This window comes from Corvus cornix, chromosome 1A (assembly GCF_000738735.6).
Source record: "Corvus cornix cornix isolate S_Up_H32 chromosome 1A, ASM73873v5, whole genome shotgun sequence".
NCBI lineage: Eukaryota > Metazoa > Chordata > Aves > Passeriformes > Corvidae > Corvus > Corvus cornix.
The window spans coordinates 47835190-47851369 of NC_047057.1; the positions used below are offsets into that span (position 1 = coordinate 47835190).

At 44.9% G+C, this 16180-nt stretch overlaps 1 protein-coding gene across 4 annotated transcripts in view; it reads right to left on the minus strand.

Moving 5' to 3' along the window:
- Window positions 1-16180, minus strand: part of GRIN2B (glutamate ionotropic receptor NMDA type subunit 2B) — a 240919-nt gene that overhangs the window by 137803 nt on the left and 86936 nt on the right. For all 4 annotated transcript variants that reach the window (XM_019292611.3, XM_039570737.1, XM_039570738.1 and 1 more), the window contains exon 4: window positions 994-1592. In XM_019292611.3, coding sequence (XP_019148156.1) covers window positions 994-1592 — 599 coding nt within the window. The remainder of the gene's footprint in view (window positions 1-993; window positions 1593-16180) is intronic.

The following is a 16180-nucleotide window of genomic DNA, read 5'->3' on the forward strand; positions in this document are numbered from 1 at the left end:
CTCCATGTGGGACAAAAAGGAACATTTAGTGATCAGAGCGCTGTTCTAGAGGTTGTTCCACCACAAGCTTCCTCTATGCCCTTAAACAGATGTCATAGCACTGTTTCTTAGGAAAATCTGACTTTGGATACAAAAAAGATGTTTATTCAAACAGGTTTTCTCAGTGTTTAAATACCCTTTTCAATTTTGAAAAACCTGCCGTTCCAACCGAGGTACTAGGCTTTCTGCTTAAGGTACACAAGAGAGAATGGTGCCCAAAACACCCAACAGACAACAGCCAATGAAGTGCCAAAGAGCAGGGTGACAGCACAAGCCCTCCTCTGAGGTAAACCAGATTCTTAAGACATCCAAGGGCTCTAAAGGCTTCGAGGATGAAGGAGGATCTGAGCAGAGTTGATGGCTCTAACTCTTTTTGCATCTCTAGTTCTCCACATCTCTTTACACTTCCTTTTCTCCTGTAGTTCAGCAGAAGGACACTTGGTGTACAGACAACAGTTGCCATGAAACTATTCCAGATAGGTTACACTACCATCACCCATAAGGGACACCTGTTCACATAGTGCTAGTGCCTGGAACAGAAGCTGGTGCCTTCTAGACATCAACACAAACGTTCCCACTGCTTGCAGCAAGAACCCACTTGAGAGTTGCAGACCTGCTCATGCAAAGACACTCCAAGAAGTTCAGTGCTGTTATGAAAGCAAAAATTTGTGCATTGAGGGGCACACTCAAATTTTTGCACTATGCCTTCATTATCCCTTTTCCTCATGCTCACGTGCCCCCTGTGTTGTATGAAGGCTTTCTAAGGGGGTGACAACACTGGCACTCATGATGCACAGCAACATGGGCCCCACCCTCAGCTCACCCCCCCTTGCCCAGGTTCTGGCCAACACCACCTGCTGCCCCAAAGCACCACATGCCCTAGCAGAAATACTCTGGTATCAGAGGTCATCTTTGACCGCCCTTTTGTAAGGCTGGCCTAGCTCTTTCCCTTACCTGTTGAGCATGTTGGACTGGTAAATCCTTTTCTCCTGGGTGTTGTAACAGCTGCTCTTGGGCTCAGGGATGAAGCTGTGTTCAGACAGCATATCAGAAGCAGCCGTGGTGATTATGGCTATTCCATCCCTTACTCTGGCAGGAAGACCATAGTCCCATTCATCATATGAGACAGAGATGAGCCCGGTGGGGAACTCAGATGGCACTGTGTCTGTATCCCCTGCCACCAGGCTGGGCACGATCCACGTGTAACCATAGCCTGTCAGACCCACTGAGTTGGCCACCTCAAAAATGTAGGTGGCCTCTTCCTTTGTGCAGTAGAGGAGGATAACAGGGCTTTGGAGCTTCTTGAGCTGGTTCTGGATCTTTGAGTCCCCGTCGTCCAGGGACATGTCCAACAGAAGGACCTCTTCCAGTTCCCAACCCACAAAGCTGTGCTCAATGGTACTGCGGATCTTGTTCACAAAGTCCTGGTAACCAGGGAAGTAAGTAGTGACAATGGAGAAGATGTACCAGTCGTATTCTTCCATGATGTTGAGCATGACAGAAGCTTGCTGTTCTATTGATGGGCCAAACTGGAAGAACATGGATGACTCATCCTAGAATAGGAAGTCAAAGAGAGGAAGAGAGAGAAAAAGAAAACAACAATAGGTCAAAGGAAATAAACAGCATTCCTAGTCAATCCATCAAGCATAAAGGGGTAGGCACACAGAATCTTACTTCCTATCTTGGCCAGAGCTTAAAGATTTTCAACTTTTTAAAATTTAAGCAAAGCAAGTGAGAAAGAAGTAAAACCCTTTTTATGACCAGCTGTCCTTACTTTATTTTTAAAGGCAGGTTGCCAAAATTACTTAAAGGTTTCAAATGTTAGGCCTGATTCTAACAGACAGAGAACAAGTGGTACACAAGTGAGGACAGAAAAACAAAATATGTACAAAATATTTCCATGAAATTAAGAGCTTTAATCACAGGATTATCATAACCTTATATGTAGCATAAACAGGATACACAGCAGCTTTGATACTGATTTTTGGGACAGTCACTCTAGTTTGAGTATCCAGACCAAAGTACAAATAGAGTAGGCAAAAGCATTGAATACAAATAGCTCTGACAATCTCTACTGCTAGCTCCTCTCAGAGAGAGCAACAGCACAGAGTTCTACAACTGTGAAGGCTCAGTCTCAGAATAACATAAAATACATTAAAATAAAAAAAGAGATTTCTAAACTATGATCAGGTTTGTTGACACCATGTTTTACAGAAATGTCAGCTCAGTATTTCTCCTGGTGTTGCTCTCAGATCCTTCTACCATGCTAAGTTCATCTTTGCAAAAATCAGAACATGTACCACTTTACAACCTCCAAGACTCCAAGGGAGTTTTATACAGATCTCAGCCCTCCAATGGCATAGTGTACATCTTCTTTGTCCTGGGATTTCACCAGATACCAGGCTTTCAATTTGTGACAGATCCAGAAAAATGCAAATCCCTGCTTTTGCCCAATTCATGAAGGAAAGGAATGGAAAAAAGTATTTGCCAATATGCTCTCTTAGGGATTTATCTTCTATCTTTTAAAATCAATTGCAAGCTCCTGCTGACTTTTGTGGAGTAGGATTAGATCATAAAAACCCAACCACATATTTTAAAATAAAAAAGAAAAAACCAAACCAAATCAAACAAAACAAAAAAAAAAGCAGAATTAAATTGTATCTCTCTGTGTAGAGATTTCCATTATAATAAGAAAGTTCTCCAAATCCAAGCACCGCTTTTAGGAATGAGAACAGCCCCACCTTCTTTTAATAACCCTGGAAAACTGGACCAGAGATACAAAAGGACGTACTCAGGAGTTTGAGACCTGGGAAAACTCATTGTGCCTCAAGACATTACCTCAAGATAGTCAGATTTAGAACAGCTCTCTACCAAATTAAGTCTCCTACAGCCTGGCAGGTAAAGCTGTTTTTCAGCAGGGATGCAGTTAATCAATCATCCATTCATGCTTTAATCTTGGTTTTGATTACCTATAGCCATTTTCTATATTGACAAAATATGCTATAGCTCAGCAATTACCAAAAAAAAAAAAAAGGTCTGATCCCATACCCAGTCTTAAGCTGTTTGTTTCTCTTCCCTGAGCTCCCTACAGGTCACATCCTATACGAAAGAGTCCTTGCTCCCAGATCCCCATGCCTTTATTACGAGGTTTGGTGATTAAACTTCCTCCATTACAGCTCACCACCCACAATGTGAAAGTTCTCTTAGGGCTGCTCTTTGCTTAGTGGAAAAATAAGTGTATGCAAAAAGAAAGAGGAAAAGACGACAGCAACAAACTGAAGACAAGTTAAGTTAAAAAAAAAAAAACAGGAGCAGCAACTGGAGCCACTTAATACATGGAAAACATCTCACACTTTTTATCACTGGAATTCAGCCCCTTCTCTCAGAACTGTGCTCATGTGAAAGAACCCTTAAAAACAGGCAGAGAAATATTCTCGGCACTCTGGGTTCCTACACTCATGAAAAGAACTTACTCTTCTAATAAAGAGATACTTTGTGTCTTTGAAGCTTATGCAGAAAATTAGAAAAGACAGAGGAAAAAAATCAAACTATTGTCACAGAATCTGCCAGAATTCAAAAAAAAGCCTGAACAAGCATCTCCAACACCCTTCATTGCACAGTGCCTTTGAAAGCCACTTGTAGCAAACTGAATGGTAGAATGCGAAGACTCAGCCTTACTGCAACATGAAAAGGCAAGACAGTGACACCAATGACTAGTATTTATTTTTATATTAAATTCAGAAGGAGCCTTTCTATACTTATGCATAACAGCCTCTGAACTGACTGCAATTTTTCACCATTTCTAGCAGACAGTCCAAGATCTGAAGGGCCTGGTTATTGAATTACAGGAACATTTGACACACAGCGTCTGGAAGTCTTGTCCGGTTACTTCCTCAGTGACAAATAGGGGACACTAGATGGTAAATCCACTAGTGTTTTGAGGCTGCATACATACACTCTCAGGAGTTAGTAGGCATGACAGTGAGGTGCAGGAAGTAATGCCCTCTTGGTGATTTAAACAGGGTCAAGCTAAAATGCCTGCTGACAGTTCGTTCCACATGAGTGCACCGCCTAACTGTTGAAGGGAATTCAGCCCCAAAAGACTTGGGGAGAAAATTCGGAGCTCTTCACTAACAAGAGTGTATCAGAACATCAAAAATCAATACACCAAATAGACAGCTTTATCACAACCCAGCAAAACAATTCCGCTCCACTGAGAAATGTAAGCACCCCACCTTAAATCAAACAGCACAGGCCACTTGGCTGTGCATGCAATAATTGCTCTTGAGCAACTGTTGGCACTTCTATTACAGAAGCAGCAAGAAGAGGCAACTTATATTCAAAATGAGAGCATTAAGGAGGTGCAAGCCAGTCCAGATTTTGGTTTGCCAAGATGTCTCTTGGCACTTAATCACCCCAATAGTTAGGCTAGCCAAATGTTCTTCATTCCCTAACCAACTCAGCACTCAGAGAGGGGTGAAGAAGGAAGGACAGACAACAGTATAGAAGAAAGTGTCCCTCTCATAATTAATCAGGAGAAATTGCTGATAGAGCAGGATAGAAATCTCAGTCACCACCTTTTTGGGGGGACAAAAAGCGAACTAAGAAAAATGTCCAAAAGCCACAATTTTCTTCCCAACCTTGTTTTTGGGCATGCCTGATGGAAAGTCAAGGAAAAAGAGAAGGAGCTGAACAGATACAGAACAGCGGGGCTATCAGACAGAGCATGAATTTGACTTCACTGTGGTGTCACAGTGAAAGTTTTTAAATTAGGAGCTAAATCTAAGAAGGTTTTACCATTTTTACACACATATACCCTATAGAATCATTATTGCTTTATTATAGTCTAAAACCAAAAGGAGTATTTTACCCTTCCAGACATTACAGGTTTTTACAGAACACTGTAAGTTCCTATTTTCCTCCTGACGAAATTTCACACTCTCCACCTTTTTTACCTTGAAACAGCCAAAACATGGTTCAACATTGCCACTGAGAGACAGATTTAAGTTTGGGATAGGGATAGGTCGAGTTTTAATCAGAAGTCCCTTACATTGCACATCATCCAGGTGAAATACAATCCCCTGGCTACAGGAAAAAGCTTGTCTTTCTCCTACAGCCCTTTCACCTGCAAGCTCAGGCTTTCCATAGTTACCTGCTGCAAGAGACAGCAAGATGCTGCCTTGTCTGAAAAGAGTCTGAAAGAGCAGAGGCTCCATTACAGGATCTCAGTATTTCCAGAGATCCCAGTACTCCCCCAGTGTCACCCTACAAGGTCAGGGATCTGTAGTTTGCAGAGCTGAACTGGAGGTGGAGCTGATCAATTGACACAGCACCACTCCCCAGCTGACAGATGGCTTCCCACAGAAAATCTGCTCTGAGTTTACCGATGCTGGGACAAGTATTGCCTCCTCCTCCTGCACGTTTAACCCCTCAAATAAGAAGGCTGGATTGCACATGGTGAAGGTGCAAACACACTCACCATGAAGCCTCCTCTTGGAGACCGGTGGCTAGTGAGTTCCTAGGTGGATGGAAGAGGGTTTGCAGAGGCAGGACAAAGTTCAGAGAACAACCAAGTACTATCACCAACCCTTCTAAGTTCTTCAGACTTGCAGCCAAGCCAGGTCTGACCCACACCTCACCCAAGATGTGAACCCTTGGAAAGGCTGCAGGTGACTCCCCCAGGAGTTCTCCTGCAGCTGCACCATTTGAAACCAAACACGGCCATTTAACAAGCCATTTACCTCAGATGTGGCAGGAGAGGTCCCCAGGGAGCTTTTCTCACAAGTTCCTTCCTAACAGGCACTCTAGATTCCCCAGGCAAGCAAATGCAGTTACTGCCTTACAAACAGCATCTTACTATCCAGAGCAAAACTGCTTCTCGGGGCAGACTGGGAAATATCCACAAAGCAGGGGAATGCAAGATCCCCAAAAACAGTTGCAGTGGTCTGCCCATGTTGAGGAACTGGCCAGCCTTCCACTGAGCCATGGTATTGACTGCTGACTTGGCGAGTGAGGAGATCATCATGCTATGTTTCCTCTGTGCAGCCTGAATGTAATCTGGTTCTGTGCTCCATGATCTGCTGGCTGGTCCATGAACACATTTCTGCTACTGGTGGCAAGCTCCTTTAGCTTCAAAGTGCCAGACCCCACAAAGGCCAGGTGTGTCAAGTTATGCACAAGGAATTTGAGAAAGGAGCAAGTCCAGAGCACTTGTTTGCTTCTCAGATTTTGAGAAATATACCATGTCATTGCAAAATGGCCTAGTCTGCTGTCTCCAGACGTGCAGAACAAATACAGTTTGTGCTGCCAGGGTAGTAGCCCTTTTTTTATTAGGCTTTTGGGAACATCTGTGTATTTAACCCCATTTGCTGCTTCATTAAGCTTCCTGTGCAGCCATAATTCAACAACTGGGGTCTGCCCTTCCTTTCCAGCTTGCAGAGGGGATCCTATCAGATCATAATGATTCAGGCCACTATCACTGTCCAAAGTCCTCTTCTCATTTTCCTGATTTAGAAGAAAAGCTGTTCATGTGTCTTTAGTCTTGATTTGCAACCAACAGCCAGATTACACAGGGCTTCCTCTTGTTTAGATTTCAGTCCTGTCTACCACACAACTGGGGGGGCAAGGGGGGCAAAAAGGAGTGAGCTAGCAGCAAATAACTTCTGGGACAACACAGGCTTTCATTTCCCTACCTATGTATTTCTTTTCTTCAAAACTGAACCACCACTGTGTACCTATTTGTTACTGTCCTGGTGGGATACTTGATTCACTGGGAGTTTTACTGCTCATGATGGAAAATGCCACAACAGTTCAACGTCTTGTAATTAAGTTTTCTATATGTCTGAGTCCCGTTTGTTATAACATATCTGACAGGAAATCAGGATCTTTGTTGCTTAAGTGTTCATTTACTTCTGTTTATCTTACCACAAATCCATTACTGCCTCAGGCTAGCCTACAGTCAGGATCTTCTGTCTGTTTGGTTTTTTCTCTCCAAATTTAATTTTTTTATTTAGTTTTCAACAACTCAATACAATAAAACTCTGGCTTTTATATTACGTGCTGTATCATGCTGTGTGAGTCCTTTCTTGAATGCTCGCACTAGGGACTATGAGAACATGGTGACACTACAGACCTAATATTACGTCCTCCTGGTGGAATTGGCATCTAAAACAAAATCTCTGTATCTCACACACACATATACACTCACACTTGAACAGCATCTCTGCTTCTTACACACATACACACTCACATTTCCACAAATACATTCACAGCAAAACCTACTCAACATACAGTTGGAGCACGTTGGATTGTGTCATTTCCTAATGACTCTCCTAGTTGATACTATTTAATAGGATTTCAAAAACTTTCGTGTTTTACTGAAATAGGTTCCCTGGGTTACTAATGATTTTGGCTTGCACAGCACATGACCTCCTGCAATCCTTTTCCCATGTTCTGATTCACTGATGAGTGAATCGTTCTTAGTGAAAATCCTGCAAGCTGCCCTGGGAATGTACTATCAGTGGGAAGTTCAAATTTGTTAGATGCACAAATGTGGTTTATATAACCATATCATTTATCAGTTCCCTCCCTTGTTCTTGCAATAATTACTGAACACACTAGACTTATTTGACAGAAGGATACATAGCTCAGACATGATGGTTACGGAAATTGGTGGATGAGTGGTAGCAAGAGACCCAGTTCAGTGTCTCTGCTGATAGAAGACAGGATATACTGTGATAAATTAATTAGGAGAATGGTTGTCAACTCTCTAGGTCTTCTCTGGAAGCCACAATTCCTGATGGCTACTAATTGCGACAAAGAATCTAGAGTTGTTAGCACAATTCAATTTTGTTACCCTGGTAAATGATAACAAATATACCAAATTCACATGTATAATGACAGTAACTACACATATAAATATCATTGTATACACAGATCCCAGTCATGGATTGGACATTAATCTCTCTGTAGCAGTGGAAACAGATCTGCTGCAGAGCCCTAACCCAGGGGCAACAGTCCAAGTGCTCCAGCACCAAGGAGTTCCTGAGAGCTGCAATAAAAAGGTCTCCAATTAAAGATGACTCAAGGGCTGAAAACAACTAAGTGATTTCCACTTTCCACTTAAGGTTCTGCAGAAATAATTCATTCAAAAGACTTTGCAACAGAGGAAACACAAGATAACCTAGATTCTGTAATCTTGATCTTGGGTATTGTTTCCCTCCATACCACATGCAGTTAATAAAAAAGATGAAAGAGTCAGACATACCAAGGCCATTGTCTGACATATACAATCCAGAGAAATTCAGTTGTTTGGCTAAAGAGAGGGTGACATTTGTGATTTTTATAAACAATGACAGGTAAAAGCAGGCTAATATATGATGGTATGCTGTACCAGCTTCTTAGGGCATCATACATAGACAACAGCATTTTTCCACAGAGGAGAAACAGCAGTTAGCAAGCTGCCAGGATAAACAGTTTTCCCACCAGGATTGTTACATTTCCATTTTCACCTCTGTAGGTGTGTATTTCCTTGTTTGATGAGAGTACATGGATGGATTAGACCACTGGCCACGCTGGGTAGATTCCGCCCACCAGGTGACATTATGCCATGCTGGCAATTCAGACAGCCCAGGACCAGTTTCCCTGTCCCAACTCAGAGAAGCCCACTAGGTTGGCTTAATATCTTGACATTGCCAGCCCAAAACAGATGAAAGTCAGACTGCCCCATTACTCATCCTTCCAATTACATCATGGTGTTTGCCTGGCTCTTCTTTCCTGGCTGTCTTACCCTCCAGACTAAGGACTGAATTTTGACTGTAAGCTGAATGGGATGTCATTGGTATAGCCTTATTAATCAATAGCAGCCATAAAACTATCCAGCACTTTTAAAAAAGTCCAGTCACAGTGTTTGGCAAGATGTCATTGAATAAATTTCTCAAATCAACTATCCTGGGTGAAATACTATTTCTTTTAATCATTTCTAAATTAACTGCTCTTCCATTTCATCAAGTATACCTTTGGTTTCTTATTATGAGCAAACCTTAATATAAGCTGAACCTCCAAATGTTCACAGAGTCAATTTAGATAACTCCTCGAAGTTCAGCATTGCATCCAATGTCCCCTGAGCCTCTCAGGAGCTTAAGATATCTTCTCACCATGGTCCAGCTGTGGACAGGTCAGAGCATGTCTGTTAAGTGCCTCTATTCCTCTTCTGTCTCATAAAGTAGTGATACCCCTTTTCTCTCAAATTCTGTCTTGCTTATTTAATCATTAACCTTCTGCAGGCTAAGCTGTTAGTTGTTTTCCCTGTCCTAACAGATGGCAGCTGCAGTCCTGATGATGCCAAGGTCTAGTCAGCCTTTATGGGCAGAGTGAAGTTGGCTCTGCCTATGCTCTAAGACGGACTGACCACAGCTGAAGTAAGGTAGTCAGTTTAAAGTAATACTGTGCCAGGGCTTCATCTGTTCTCATAGGCTGGCATTATTAACCAGTTTAGATAATTTGTAATGCATTGATATAACTTTCATACCCTTTGGATCAGAGTTGGCTTGCCTTAGAGTACAAATGAGCAAGCAGCTGAAGGCAAAGTCTGTGTAGATGTGCCCTCTGCTTTCCTTAAGGCAAGGAGCAATAAAAGGCTTCAGCCTCATCCATCCTGGACAGCAGTAAATAGGCGATTCTGTTACTCGAAGGAAAAGCAAAACACTCACTTAAAACAGGAGAGCTCTAGCAAGTGGACAAAACCAAGAGCTGAGTTCTAACTAGATTGCACGGACTCCACATTTCCCACTACCTCATACCTGGCTGCCTCTTCTCTAAGAGAGTCATTATTGATGTTCTGAGTATACCCCAAAGGAAAAATAAATTAAAAAAAAAAAAAAAAAAAAAAAAAAGAGAGAGAGAGAGGTGGAAACCTGTTCTGCCCCACCGCTCTGGTCCCAGTTCGGCAGAGCAGTTTCCCTGGCAACAGCGCACACGAAATGCCGCCGCGGCCGCAAGCTCCGATCGCCGGCATGCCGCCGGGAGGCACCGCACCGCGCCCGCCAGCGCTGCGGCACGGCACGGCACCGCACGGCACGGCCCGGCCCGGTACGGCACGGCACCGCACGGCACCGCACGGCACGGCCCGGCCCGGTACGGCACCGCACCGCACCGCACCGCACCGCACCGCACCGCACCGCACCGCACAGCCCGGCACCGCACGGCACGGCACCGCACGGCACGGCCCGGCCCGGCACCGCACCGCACCGCACCGCACCGCACCGCACGGCACGGCACCGCACCGCACCGCACGGCACGGCCCGGCCCGGCACGGCGCCGCACGGCCCGGCACCGCACCGCACCGCACGGCACGGCCCGGCACCGCACGGCACGGCACCGCACCGCACGGCCCGGCACGGCACGGCACGGCCGCACCGCGCACGGCACGGCACCGGCACCGCACGGCACGGCATGGCACGGCACCGCACGGCACCGCACGGCACGGCACGGCATGGCACGGCACCGCACGGGCACCGCACGGCACGGCACGGCACGGCACCGCACGGCACCGCACGGCACGGCCCGTCGTATAGGAGCTGCGAAAACTGGGGCTGGACGCCACTACCCAAATCACAGCGCGTGGCTCATCCCCCGACAGCGTGCTGGGACTGCGGAGATGCTCGGGAAGGGGAGAGGGACTGAGGGGCCACTCAGAAAGAAGTGAGCCCACGTTTTCTCCTCCTGAGCCTCGGAGTAAGCATTCAGCCATTTCATACTCACAGCTTTCTGAGTCCGTCAATATCCACAATTCCCTCCATCACACCCTCCTGATCAGATTCCATCACTTTGGAAAGGAGGTGCTACTTGCTCAGAGTACAATTCCTTCTTGCCTTGAGCTCTCCCAAACCTGACTCACCTCAGCTCACTCCAACCTGTGTTTTACAGCAAGGGCTGGAACAGGAGGAATGTCAAATCATTGCTCTGTATACCGGGCAAGAAGGCAGCTCTGTGTGGTTTTATTTTAAGAGGGATTTTACCCCCTGCCTTATACTTTCAGAACAGGATGAAATAATCTGGGCATAAAATGAAGAAACAGTACTCTGGTCCATTTTTGTTTGGACATGTTGCTGACATGCAGCTGTCTCAGTAGCACAGAATGTGTATGTCTGCACCAGGCAACGGGAGGCACAGAAACCATGCACTGGCCCTAAGGCATCTGTTCATCAGCACTGTGTGGAAACTCCAGCTCATGTCCAGTAGAGTTGCCAAATCAGGAGAGCTAACTAGTTCAAATCCCAGCCTGCACCATCCTGGTGACCCTTATTCTGGTATTAGATCTAGCTGGGAACTCTGCAGGTCTGAGGAGAAGATGGGTTCCTGACCTAATGGACCAGGCCTCTGGATTAAGCCCCTGCTCTGGAAAGCTACTGGTATCACTGAAGCGTGTTGTGAGAGTCCTTGGCTGAAACAATCAATAGGGATTTCAAAATGCTTGAAAGACCTGATCCCCATTAGAGCTTGCATTGGCCATAGTTAGTTACTTCTTGTGCTCCAGGAGGAATGAAAACAGCACCTACCTTCTCTCTACCCACTCTCCTTCCTGATCAACCACTGAGGAGTGCCCCTGTTGGGAAGCTGCTGTCATGTCTGTCTTGCTTATCAAATTGATTCACAAAGTTTTAAACGACTATTGATTCTCCTCATCCCCACTGGAAACTCTGAGACCAATGGAGTTATTTACACAGATACTAGACTGAAAAGAAGCTCCCTTCTCAAATCTTCTTGAGCTCCCATTTATTAAGTCTCAAAAACTCAGTAAGAGGTTTTCTAGAGCTTTACAGATAAAAACACAAGTACATGAAGTCTCCTGCATGTACACATGCCCATCCAAACATATGCAGGATCTTCTGCCAAATCCACAGCTGCTGCATTTTTTTTTTCTATTATTTTTGTTTGGGATCAGAGCTCTTCCATTCCTTTTCTTTGCCCTGATGATTAATAGCTGTTTTTCAGGGCTCTTGTTGTTATGAGACTGAGACTGAAATTGTGGCAAACTCCCTATTGACAGAACAGCCATTTCTGAACTCCAAGGAACTGGAAGTTGTTCTTGGTAAAAGACTGGCCCACAGGAGACTTGCAGAAATCTTCTCCACAGTTCCTGAAGTACTTAGTATTCATGGTTGCAACAGTGATTGGTGCTGTAAGGACCATTCTATCCACTTCCATGATCTAAGCACATGAACATTTACACTCCTTGGGATTTGATGAAGAGGGTCTGGAAGTGGGAATTGGTCCATCTGACTTTGCAATAAGGGTGATACAAGTTTCAGTTTTGTACTTTTTTTTGCTTGGACGATGAAAGTCAGGAAGCCCATTTCCAGTCAGCTTAACTCTGTGCCAAAGCACACATAATTGAATTCAGGTTCTTTCTATACTTACCTGCACATTAATAGAAAGTGCCATCTATATACCTATATATTCAATATGCCCTTGACATAACTTGAAAGCAGCAGCATAATAAATAAGATACTTTTTGTACTTGAATTCAAATTTTTCTATCTATATTAGGCTTTGTACTTTTTTAAACAAAACCCGAGGCTGAGACTGAACTGCCATATCTTTTTCAAGATCACACACGCACATGAGACACTGAGATTTCTGTCGAGGATCAGCACAGCAGAGAAAGGGAATGATCGAGCAGCAAAAGAATTTGCCTCTGCTGGTCATTAATAATAAGAGTAACAAAAGCATCTAAGAGAATAAAAGCCAGAGTGAGATGTGTTAGGTATAGAAATAGCTCTTTGACTGACTCAAAGGCAAAGCTGATGCATCTTGTTTTCCTGCATCTCCTGTCTGTCCTCTTTCTTAATCACACACTCTGGCACAATGGGGGAGTGGGACGTAGATGGAAGCATCATCAGGGGCTAGAGCAAGCAGGGGAGAAATGAGCTATTCAGTCCGAACATCGCCTGGCCAGGGCCTGTGACAAACCATGAACAAAGGACCATATGAGGGCAGAAAACAAAAAGTCATGTCCAGCACTGCACTAGCTGCAAGGGAAGAACCACAGGCTGTGGTGTTTTGTCTTTCCTTCCACTTTGTATCACTCCAACTCATTTTCTGTCTTCCTGCACTCCAGGTTTCTCTCTGCATGCAGGTGTGTGTGTATATAGACATATACATGTCCATGTGTACAAAGGCAATCACATGCAGGATGTCTCAAGACAGGCAAACTGTCAGTATGCCAGCTACACTCCAGCTCAGGCTGGCAGCACCCAAAGTGGATTAGCATCTGACAATGATCCCTATGAAATCGGGTGATGGTGCAGCTCAGACCTACTGAAGAGCAGTGTCTGCATCACCACATATGCGTTCAGAGCTAATTAAGCCTCTGGTTAGTGTTCTCAGAGAGAAGCCAGGGTTTACACAGGCTGCTTCACTACACAGCCTTGGCCACAGCCCAGAGGAAGACAGCTTGCATGCCTTCAAACTGTGGGTGATAACACTCAAGACTTGGTTTTAAGAGACCTTATTCTTCCCAAAAAAATACAGTCCTTCAGGACTCACCTTCCATGAAGGCAAGTAGTCACATAATTAATATACACTGGGAAGATCTGGGTTAAAAAAAATAAAAAAATAAATGACCAAAAATGAAACAAAACCAAAATTGTCTTTTCTTTAGGTAGGTCATAAGAGGGAATGTTTGTGGCAAGGGTTTAGCCACAGGAAGGTTTATTTCAGGGTACAGCTAAGCAATTCTGAAAGTCATCGCTCTGGTCATCTAGCTTCCAGAAAATTTTTTTTTGCTAGTAGGAAGTGCCTTTTCTCTTTTTCATATAAAGCCTGAATATCTCCTCCTGAGAAGCACTGAGATGAAAAAAATTTCCTTCAAGAGTGGTGGCTAGTGCAAGGAGCTCAACCTTTTCATTATCTCACTGCCTTCAGGATGTGCGCATTCCTACACTAGGCATTGGTCTGGACTGTGTAGGAGCCTGCAGCAGTAGCTGTGCACCCTTTATCTCAGAGGATGTTCTCGTCTTCTATGTGCTAAGAGCAGAAGGAGCAGAGTTGAAGAACTATGTACATTTATTATCTTGGTGTCAGTGCTCTTCAAGGCATGCAGCCTTGCAGACTGGGCAAGCTCAGTGAATGAAGCACACCACATGGAAAATATCAACCCAGTGTTCTACAGCTCATTTGGTGTCCAACTGCTCTTGTTATGCTACCCAGCAGTTTCTAAGGGCTGACAGTGAATCTCTGTGCTTTTGCTCCTCAGGCTAATCCCACTAACTTCATAGTGCCATCGTACTCTCTAAATGGAAGTGAAAATATGCTCAGGCTCCCTGTGTATTCAGCAGTGGGCTATGGACAAACCTCCATTCATCAGTGGAAAAACATGGCCTTTCCACATATCCCTCACTGGCCTTCCTACGGAATCTCTCTTTATACTGTAATTCTAGGAAGGAAGGAAGGAATATCCAAGGAAGGAAAAGTATGCAATATTTTTACATATTTGTATGTTTTACAATGTACATATTCCATCCCTATATAAAGGGCTGAGGATCCTAAATCTTTTTTTAAAGGGAGCTTTCCATGGGCTGTGCATTCCCCTTCAGCTGTCTTCTGGGGGGCGGTCGCACAGCCCATTGGTAATTTCTGTGTTTCATTGCTATGCATCAATTGTTGGGTGCCCAGAAGATTTTCATTGCACTCCATAAGCAGCAGCATGTCTGCTTCAACAGAGATTAATAATACAAGCTCTCCCAGTCTTGGACTCAATCCTTCTCAGGGCAGTTTGCTTCCTTACACAAGGTCAGTTGTGTGTCTTGGACAAAGGAAGTCCTCAGCCCTCTGGGAACCCTGACAGCAGCAGTTTAACAGTGTACAGTGATGCTGTGCAAGTTTACAGTCTAAACTTAACATGAACAGCATTTCAGACAGAAGCATCAGGAGGACTTTAAGCAGGCTGGTCATAATCCTTCCTGCTGGGATATGGACAGCAGACATAAAACAGTTCCACTGATGGTGAAGCTTGGTAGGGGATTTTTTCAGGACTGCAAGTGGGAAACACCTTCGATCCTACTGCTTGCACCAAACCACCTCTTCAGAGTTTATCAGTTACCCTGCAGTCTTTATGGACTCAGAAGGCAGATTACTCTTGAGGTGTCAAGAGCTTTTGTTACAGCTTCTAGGTTTCCCTGAAATGCTCCCCTCTAGGTATTGAATGAGCTAGGTATTACAACTGAAAAGATTTTCATTTAGCAAATTTTTCTTCTCAACTGATACAGTGCAGAGGGAATACAGTAAGTGAGATCTCTTTGCTCACCCATTTTTGTATAAGCTCATTTTAAGTGCACTATGCAATTGCTTTAATTCCTCAGCAACAGCCTCCTCACATTTTCAGACCTCTCAAAACCATGCCTGTATTGTATAATGCCACATCCCTACCTCAGAAATGCCAGAGCTAACCTGAACAACCTGGAAAGACCGTAAGGCACAGCAACAGCTTGCAGAAGTATTACCTTGGGTCATTGAAGCTGGAAAGTGGTTTGTGTGGTCCCTGAGTTAAGTTTGTGATGCTACAGTTGTACCATTCTTCGAGCTAGCCTGTTGGGTGCTACCTAAGGGTCCACACATCATGCCACGTAGCAATGACCTTCTCAAGACTCACTCCCTTCCTGCAGTGTCTCGGCACCCCAATATTTCAGAGTGCTTCCCACCACAGCTCCCATGGGAGACTTACCCTCGCTGCCTGCTCCTTAGGCTCCCTTTTGCCCCCACCACCTCAGCAGAGGTGTTTTCCACTACCAGGACCCAGGGAACAACTTTAACGTTTTCTCCTTGGACCCTTCTCCTGCACCCTCAGCCCCACAGGGTCCCTCCGCACCAGCTCCCCTCCCACCCACTTGGCACAGGGCAGTCACAACCACGCTGGGACTGGGGCAGCAGGAGGTGAGGCCAAAAGGACAGCAGACAGTGGGTTCACGTCCACACGCATCCCGATTAAGGATCCAGCTTTGTTTCCATGGCAACGTGCAGAGCCGCGGCAGCACGGTCCCTTCCCGCAGCAGCCGTGCTCCGTGCTCGACACCGCTAAATCCTCCCGCCGCTGCCCTCTACGGCCGGGGCTGCCAGCAGTGACCCTTCGTGCACCTTCCAA